The sequence below is a fragment of the Silurus meridionalis genome, chromosome 24 (genome assembly GCF_014805685.1).
Source record: "Silurus meridionalis isolate SWU-2019-XX chromosome 24, ASM1480568v1, whole genome shotgun sequence".
NCBI classification, from domain to species: domain Eukaryota; kingdom Metazoa; phylum Chordata; class Actinopteri; order Siluriformes; family Siluridae; genus Silurus; species Silurus meridionalis.
Window position 1 is genome coordinate 9,926,226 of NC_060907.1, and position 9,766 is coordinate 9,935,991.

General features: G+C 36.1%; 1 protein-coding gene across 3 annotated transcripts in view; it reads right to left on the minus strand.

Moving 5' to 3' along the window:
- pnpla6 (patatin-like phospholipase domain containing 6) overlaps window positions 1-9,766 on the minus strand; it is a 35,069-nt gene that overhangs the window by 23,536 nt on the left and 1,767 nt on the right. For all 3 annotated transcript variants that reach the window (XM_046837758.1, XM_046837760.1, XM_046837759.1), the window contains exons 2-10: window positions 7,455-7,543; window positions 4,246-4,293; window positions 3,900-3,987; window positions 3,155-3,335; window positions 2,857-2,997; window positions 2,291-2,450; window positions 1,483-1,563; window positions 1,201-1,329; window positions 980-1,060 (exon numbers count right to left, since the gene is read on the minus strand). In XM_046837758.1, the coding sequence (XP_046693714.1) occupies window positions 980-1,060; window positions 1,201-1,329; window positions 1,483-1,563; window positions 2,291-2,450; window positions 2,857-2,997; window positions 3,155-3,335; window positions 3,900-3,987; window positions 4,246-4,293; window positions 7,455-7,543 (998 nt within the window). The remainder of the gene's footprint in view (window positions 1-979; window positions 1,061-1,200; window positions 1,330-1,482; window positions 1,564-2,290; window positions 2,451-2,856; window positions 2,998-3,154; window positions 3,336-3,899; window positions 3,988-4,245; window positions 4,294-7,454; window positions 7,544-9,766) is intronic.

Here is a 9,766-nt window from a genome sequence, read left to right on the forward strand (position 1 = left end):
AAACTGAATTTCGTTGCCTTGTACATGTGTAATAACAATAAAGTTGAATCAAATCTAATCTAATCTAAAATGGCTTCAAATACTGTAAAATACTTTGTAAGAAGTCGACATGATCACATCGTAAAAATGCGGCCTCTAATTGTTGCCTACTCAGCAGTTTACCCAGACTTGTTGAGATCAGAACAGAAAACTGATCCATATGGAAGAAGGTGGTGAAGGTAAGAAACGTGCAGAATGCCAGCTTTTAAATACGTGTCAATGATTGATAAATAAATATTTGATTGCCGAATTATGTACCCCAATTAAAGTGGCTGTTTATTAGAATCATGATTTTGCATAACAATTTATAAAAGACTGCCTGACACATAATATATTATTATATTTATTATTAACAATCAAATGATTAATTAGTTAGAAACTAGTTGCTATAAATACAGGTGCGTCAGTCGTCTTCTTCTGAATGACTTGTTTGATATTGAGTGAGTGTTGCTGAAGTAAAGTTGCGCTTCGTTACCAAACATCAAGTTACTAAATTATGATACAATTATGAGTCATTATAGCAACAGTCACAAACTGATCAACATTAAACTGTTGGTTACTTTAAAACTAACCTTCATCTGGGAGCTCACGAGGAAATTTATGTGAATATTTGATCTGTTAACTGGTTGCATATGTCAGATTTATTGCGTGACTTAGCCAGAGACAATCTGTTGCTATTTAACATTGTTTACTTACCCATCTAAGTTAGTTTAATGGTGAAGGAATAGATAAAATAGGCCAATTGATGGAAGGTTTGTGAAGAAATGTTTTTCCTTGTGTTCCTTGTGTTCCTTTTTAAAATACAAAATACAATAGTTTCTTTTGATAGACCAAAGTTAAAGTATTTAGAATTTTATTTCAAAATACATTTTGACGTATCTTTGCCCAACCCTGTGTGTGTGTGTGTGTGTGTGTGTGTGTGTGTGTGTATGTATCTTACATGGCAGAAAAGCTCATTAGTGAGGCCTAGGTAGTTGTGTAAAGCCAGGACAGTCACTCTTTGCAGCCTCACCATGATGATCTACAGACAGAGAGAGAGCATCTTTGACATCTGTATATAACGTGTACATTAGAAGCTTACATATGAATAGATAAGAATTCATAAAAAGAAATAAATAAAAACACACACACACACACACACACACACACACACACACACACCTGCACCACACGCACTAAACTCTCAGGATATTTCTCGAAGATGGACAGAAATGCCTCGACAGGCAGACGCAGGACTGTGGACACCTCTGCAGCTCTAGCAGATACGGTCCGATACGGCCTCTGGTGACCCTGTAATAACACACACGCGCGCACACACACACACACACACACACACACCATAAAAATGATCGACTGATACCTTTTTTTATATATAAAATCCTTTGTCTCATTTGCAAATATTATTACATACAAAGTAAATATGTAGACGTGAGTGTGGCTTACTGTAATGACATCAAGAATGCTTAATAGACTATGAACCGAATCTCCTGGAAACACCTCTTTCACCACTCCATCCTTCCCGTCCTTTAGAGAGAAAAAATACTTCATTACATGTGATCATCACAAATAAAAGCTGTGACATTAGTGTCTGTACTGGAACAATATCAGAACACCCGTTTACCGATAAAAAAACAACAACACAAATTCTTAACCAACATAAAAATTTATGTTAATGTAAAGCACAAATTATTGTAGAACACTTTAGTAGGGCTGCTAAATCACTGTTTAGGTAAATAACATCCCAAATATTCAAATATTTTCATCAATAATTGCTCAAAACATTGAAAGTATTCTGTTGAATAATGGCCTGTATATTCAAATCTATGCAAAATAGAAGTAGAAATCGATTGATTTGACAGCCTTTTCTGAGACACAAATCCCATTAAAGAGCTTAAAACATGAGGCATAAATACACAATCACATTTTTGGAGCAATAAACTTGTTTATAGCAGCATTTGGCTAGAATTCAGAGAGACAAATTTGTGGTCAGATCAGCATTAACAAAAAAAATGAGATGACACAGTTTCTGCATGATGGCATATAAAAAAAAAACAACATGGTTATGCAAACATAACCCTAGTGAGATATCATTAGTATTACATACATTGAAATACAAACAGAGCCACACCCAACGTTAGAAATATGAAGTCTATACACAAACACCAGACAATGAGATAAAGAAGCTCAGGCAAGCATAAAACCTATTTACATAATCATACACACAAAAACAAACTCACACACAAACACCCACCTGTCCAGTAAGACAGAGCTCCAGTTTGCCATCCTGCACCACATAGATGCTGCTGTCTGGTTGTCCAGGTCTGAAGACATATTCACCCTGCTGGAACTGCAGGAAGACCATGTGCTTACACAGCTCCAGAAACAAGGGCTTTTCAAAGTGGCCCAAAACACTACACAAACACACACACAAAAATAACATTAAGATACACATTTTATTTTTCCTTAAAAAAAAAAAAAAAAAAAAAAGCGCAGCATTTCAATATCACCATTATCTTATTACAGCCATTTCAGCATGAGACTTCTATAACACCGCGATAATAACATAGAAATGCAAAATGGAATTGCATTCACTTTTGCCCTACATTCCTATGCTGTTTTTATGTTTTTTTTTATTTCACTGAAAAGCTAAAAAAACTTCAAGAGCAATGCAATGGTTTTATTTTTAGTGTGGTACGTTTTCTTGGAACCAATAGCATGTGTGTGTGTGTTTTATATTATAATACGATCTAATCTTTTCCATACCGGAGAATCATGTCAAAGTTTTTTTTTTAACTAAACCTGCAAGCATTTATTTACCGCACGTTCTTGAGCATGTAGAGCACTTCTGAGGGCAGATGTGAGTTGGCAACATCGAACTCTGTGAGATCAGCCTCTAGAACTGAGGGAGGAGGCTCCTTCATCTGCAGGGTGGGCACCTCTTTCTTAAAGCGCAGGATCCTGAAAAAAGAGAGAAGAAATAAAGAGAGAGAGAGAGAAGAAAAAAGAGAGAATGCAAATTGGTGACAAAGTTCTCTGATCACATCACTTCCTTCAGTAGCTCTACTATTATTAATCAGTTCACTAAGTTATAAGTTATACTAAGTAATACGTTTACTTTTTGGCAATGTTGAGCATCTTCTGTTTTTTCTTCAGTCTCGGTCGGGAGGAAGAGGACGACGATGTTCCGACTAAAGACGAGGTGGACTGAGAGACTTTCCTCATGATCTTCCTGCCATAGAACAATACTTTGTCTCGTTTGCGGAAGCGGTATTTGGGGGCTTCTTGAGCTGCCAGGTCTGCAGATACACCAAAAAACATACAAGATCACATAATACATGGTCATTGAACTAAAAAACATTCATGCTCTGTTTACTTTTGGCACTGCCTTGATCAATTTAATATTACTAGACTTCATTATGTTGAAAAAAAGCTACATAGAATTTTTCTACATGTTTCCCAAATGTGTGATGAATTTTTACATCCCAGTAACGTTTCAGATACACTCAGATCATTCCAAAAATCTCAACCACAGCTGTTGTCCTATGGGTTTCTTACTGCAAAGTAATGAATACTAAAGTTTCTAGAAAAATACTAAAGTCCCCTTCATTTTATTGTGGATGGAAGAAATTATTATTGTTTTATTTTGTTTTGTTTTCTAAGTTGCATATAATGAATAATTATAAAAGCTTTGCGATGGTTGTTTGAATTCTTCTAGTAAAAAAAGATAAATAAATAAATAAATACGAGGGAAATAAAATTACATAAGACATCATTGGAACTCATTTTAGAACATGAAAAGCAGATTTTGATATTCTAGAGGATGGGGAAATTCTGTACAGTTTTTTTTTTCAGACACTCACTCCGAAGGTGAATCCTGCGCAGCACAAAGAAGATGAAGGTGGCGATGAGGATAATGGACACGCCAGCACCGAGCACTATTCCCACCATCTTAGAAAAAGAGAACAGAGTGGAGAAAATAAAGATCAGGGTATAAGAGCCAACAAAAGATTGAAGAGAAATGTGCAACTGCAAGATTTCAAACTAAGATTAAGCATAAAGTATGAAAAATATGAAACACACTAGAAATATACTATCTGCCATATCATTATTCTTTGTGGTAACAATAATCAGGTAATTATTCTGGATTTCTGTATTAAATCATTCCACAAGTGACTTAGTCACTTGTGTAATTTGATGTGTACCTACCATGCTGGTCTGAAGCTGGTCCTCCAGAAATGTTTTTATATTTTCCTCCTGCAGAAAAAAACCCCAACAAAGTCCATATAATCATGTAGTAGCAAATAATAAAATTGTTGATATGGTGAAACGTTCTGTGAGGAAAAAATGTAACATTTATGAAAGGAGTCTCCAGATTCGGTAAATTGAAGCAGTCTTTTTTTTTGCCGCAGGAACTCATCACATCAGTTCCTCAACATTAAACTGTACAACGGATGAATACAACGTCTGAAACGTCAATCTTTACCTAATAAAACATTTATATATATATATATATATAATTGTTGGCAAGTTGCTGTGATGTATACAGTGGTGTGAAAACCCTAACCCTGATTTCTTATGTTTTAGCTTGTTTGTCACACTTTAATGTTTCAGATCATCAAACTAATTTAAATATTAGTAAAAGATAACACAATTGAACACAACATGCAGTTTTTAAATGAAGGTTTTTATTATTGAGGCAAAACAAAATCCAAAACTACATGGTCCTGTGTGAAAGTGTTTGCCCCCCTGTTAAAACTGTGGTTTATCACACCTGAGTTAAATGTCTCTAGCCACACTTAGGCCCAAGCACCCAAGCAAACACTTTTTCACACCACTGTAGTGAAGTATAGAGTGATGATAGTAACTCCACTCCACGACCCTGTCCTCGAGTTAAAGAGCTGTTTCTTCTCTATCGTCTTCCACATTCTCTCAATATGTTCAATCATTTCTGCTTAATTCCTTTCAACCTCTTTTGCGTTTTTTCCACCGGCTCCTACTCTCTCAGTCCGCTCCTTATCTTTCAATCTATCATTCTTTTCATTCATGAACAACTCACCATACACTGCTAATTGTATTCACTTGAACTAGCTATGTATTTTAGTTCTGCATCCAAGCTCAGAGCCATCTTCTGCGAGCAAACGAGACCGACTTTATTCATCTGCATAATGTATATGAGAATTAACATGGAGACAAAAATGAGAAAAAGATGGTAGATGAGCAAACTTTGATGAAAGTTCTTTCAAGTACGTTTTCTTCCTAACAACATCCACTTATTACATTTTATTATATCAGTCATATCCATATCTGCATGGGTTTCAATTCAATCACATTTACTTTGCCATGACATGTTACACCAGTTTGCACTTAAGTCTGCAAGTGGAAGAGGAACGAGAACAGACACGATAAGCAAAGTTATCTTGCGACACTTGAGCTGTTCCTCATCCTGTAGCCACTGTATTAAACAAGAACATCAGCAAAGAATGGATTTGGTTAGAACTTCCATCCCCAATCAGCTTTCAGACAGCAGCAAAATCAATTAACGGTAAAATGATTGAACAGACAAAAAAAGGACATCTGTTAGTATTGACGAATAATTAGAAGGTCAGATGGTGGGAAGGATAACAGCTGGTCATCAAGTTAATGAGGACATGCGAAGCCATGCAGGTGTAAAGAATGAGATAAATTAGTATGGTTGCAATAAATAATTGACATTAGGGTGGGGTGAACTGTGATATGAGATACAGTGTGTTAACAGATATCTGGAGCAAATTAGAGGTATGAAAAATAAATAAAAACCTTGACAGGCAAATCATAGTTTTACTAATACACTTCTGCAGTTATATTTCTGTTCTAATTTATTAATATAGAACTGGACTAGGGCAGGTGAAACTATTTTTTAGCAGTTGAATTTTGCATAATGCAGGCTACCAATACCAGAACATGGATTTTAAACATTTAGGTTTTTCTTTGCTTTTAAATATGTAAATATAATAAAAATTATATACAGCATTTGGCAGACACCCTTATCCAGAGCAATCTTCTAAACAGACATCCAAATCTTAAATCTTAATAAAAAAACATGCAATAGTATTTGAACAGTGACATCATTAAGGGGAGGTGGGAGATCAGTGGTTAAAGTATTAGACTTTGGATCTTAAGGTCAGAGGTTTAAATCCCACCACTTTACTTAAGAGCCACTGCTGGGCCCTTAAGTAAACTTTCTTTCGGCTTCTCCCGTTAGGGGTCGCCACAGCGGATCCTCCGCACGTTTGATTTGGCACATGTTTTTACGCTGGATGCCCTTCCTAACGCAACCCTCCCCAATTTATCCGGGCTTGGGACCGGCACTGAGAGTGGCTGGGGATGGTTCCCTGACCGGGAATCGAACCCGTGTCGCAGCGGTGGGAGCGCTGCATCTTAACCACTAGACCACCAGGGGACCTATTGCTGGGCCCTTAAGTAAAGCCCTAAAACCCTCCCCGGCTCAATTGTAAGTCGCTCTGGGTTAAAAGCATCTGCCAAATGCTGCAATTGTAAATTTAATGTCATCATTCAGATTTAAAATCTTATTAATTTGACATAATAATATGTAGTTATTTCATAGACTTGATGGCTAATTTTTCAACACCATGTGCCATTATTTTTGCTCAGTATCTGGTCATTTAGACTTCATATCTAGATTTGTCTTTATTTTAACCTAATATCTAGTTACTTGAAGATCGTGTCTCATTATTTTGACAGAATATCTTATTATCCTATTATAATAAGAGTGTCTCGTTATTCTGACAAAATATCTTATAATTTTGTCTTATTATTTCAAGATTTCGTGTCAATGTTTTGTCTTGCACTCTGTGCACACTCTGAGTATGGCCTCCCTGTCTTTCAAAAAAGCCTAAATTTTTTTGTGGCATGAAATGCAAAAGATATTCAAGACATTCCTTTGAGATTGAGGTGCACTTCCATGCGTATCCTTTAAAAGATAGGTCAGTTTTAGACATGAAGAGATACACATGTTCAATGAAAATATTAAACAGACTGTGTCAATCAAGCAATGATTTATTGGTAATAACAAGTCCAAAGTGTGTGAACAAAATGTTCACCACACACTTAATTGGCTAATTAGAAAACCGCATGTATGCGTAGGTGTAAAACTGTTGCTAATATAGTGAGTTGATATTTGGGGGTTTTGTGCTATTGTATAAGTAACTGTGTCTGGCTCACTGACTGTCCATGAAACAGCATATGAAATAATCAATAAATTAGTCTCACTGACAGATTGTGAGGTGTTCAATATGAAGTAAAATCTATAACAAGAAAAACATTGAATTTTTTAATAACTAACAAGTTATTATGTTGTTACTACCATGATCTAGTGTACTGGCAAATGTGTATAAGATCAGGGGCAGCATGCTCACCTCTGCTGCTTCTTGGGACATTGGTCCTAAGATGCTCTGTTCCATTTTAACATTGGCACTGCACACAACTGGTCCATGAACAACTAGCGCTGCAAGACACACACACAGTAAGGCAAGGACCCTCATGCAACATGCCATCACATGCACATCAGCCATATAAATGCACGGTTTTAATCATTTGCTCAATATTTGTGTTAATTGTAATTCCTGGTGCTTTACATGCCAACTCGAATATCTAGCTCACATCAGTACGTGTTCTCCTCCTGTGCTGGACAAGGCAATACTAAAACATCTGTATTGCATGTGAAATTCACTTTGTATTTTTGATGTTTTAGAAATTTTTGAGACAGCTGAACCTGTTTTCCTACAAAAAACATGGATTTGCAAATGCAGCTAAATCCTAATTCCTATCTCTCTCTCTCTCTCTCTCTCTCTCTCCTGAGTCTGGACCTGTGAACCCTATCACTGAATTGATGGGTGATGCAGCAGCACTACAGACAAGCTTCCCAGGGTCTATATTGGTTAATATTTTTACATTTCATACAGTATTTCACCTCGACCAACATGGAGTAAAAAGACTGCAAAAAGGGATTTTTGGAAAATCTCTTCAGTAAAGCAGGCCAGGTTTTAAGAGAAGTTCCAAGCGGGCAAAGATTTCTCTATAAACAACAATTTTCTCACCATGTACTTTCTCTGAGATTTTTACCCAATCAAATAATCAGGTTAACTCAAAGGTTGTCTCTTTAAGACAGCTGCACAAAATCCAGTGATAGTAGTCTGGCATGGCATAGTTTCCTGTTTAGATCTCTGGATACTGCCACACACTGATGCTTTAACCTTTAAACATCTATCTTTATCATCACCCAGTGTTTGCCAATGGCATTTTAACACAGCTCTATGTTTAACTGAAGCATCTTTTAAACATTTCCTGCATTTTCTTTCTGAATTGCCAGTCGTTGGATTCTCCAGCTCTCACTGGTGCTCAGATTGCAATCCATTAGCAACATCTCTACATTACAGCATGTAACTATAGACAACATTCAGTGTCTGAGGATATCTGCTTAACACAACAAGTCCATTTTTAAAACAATAAATCAATTACAATAGCTTCAGTGAAGACTTGCACCCATTCCATCTTCATGGAGCAAGCTTTTACACAAAGTCTATAAATCCAATATGAATGATACAAAGAAAGCTAACTAGTAATCGTAATACATTATTAATACTGAATTAAAGCACATATACATGCAATAAGACAGTTCTGTCACAAAACCTTTTATCAAAAAGAATTCTGAATTGAACGTTTACATATCACATGTATATGTGTGTCATTTACAAACTTTACTAGTTGGCTTGTGCTAACCCGACACTGTTTCTGAGAAAAATTTTTAACCATATTAATAGACGTTTTCATCCTTTTCAATGCCAGGTAGCTAAAGATGCTAACCTGACAGAATATATTTTTTAAATGTTTTATTATAACATATATATATAATAATTATATATAACATATAATTATGGGTCCCTGGTGATATAGTGGTGAGGATGCGGCGCTCTCACCGCTGCGGCCCGGGTTCGATCTATCTATCTATCTATGTTTTATTATAACCATAAATGTTGATATTCTTCACTGCTAACATCAAGTCAAGTCAAGTCAAGTTTATTTCTATAGCGCTTTTCACAACAGACATTGTCTCAAAGCAGCTTTACAGAAATCAACAGTTATGGGGAACGGTGTGTATTTATCACTGATGAGCAGCCGTGGTGACTGTGGCAAGAAAAACTCCCTTACATGTTATGAGGAAGAAACCTTGAGAGGAACCAGACTCAAAAGGGGAACCCATCCTCATTTGGGTGATATCAAGAGTGTGATCATAAATCATAAATCATCATCTTTATATATTTATAAAAATCTTCCCTTCAGTCTTCAAGCTACCTACCATAAACCAACCTGACTGAATTTACAAAACCCAATGCAAACTTGAAAACACAAAAGAAATTTAGATTAGTATGGTGTAAATGTTTCAGCAAAGGTCAATATAAGGTCAGCATCAAAAGTACTGACACTTTTAACAGCTTAATCTTATACTAAAAAAATATGAGCTCGGCCTTTAATGGTTTAACGTGGTTTTTTTTTCTCTTGGTGAATATGCTCTTTAAAAAACAAAACCATGTGTCACATTTACTGGCACCCCTGCGTTTGCCACTTTGCATAGCGTCTGTCAACATTCAAACAATGATTCTCCTATAAAATGTCATGCAATAGAGAACACAGCAAGTCAGGAGGTTATGAATAACACCAGACTTAAGTT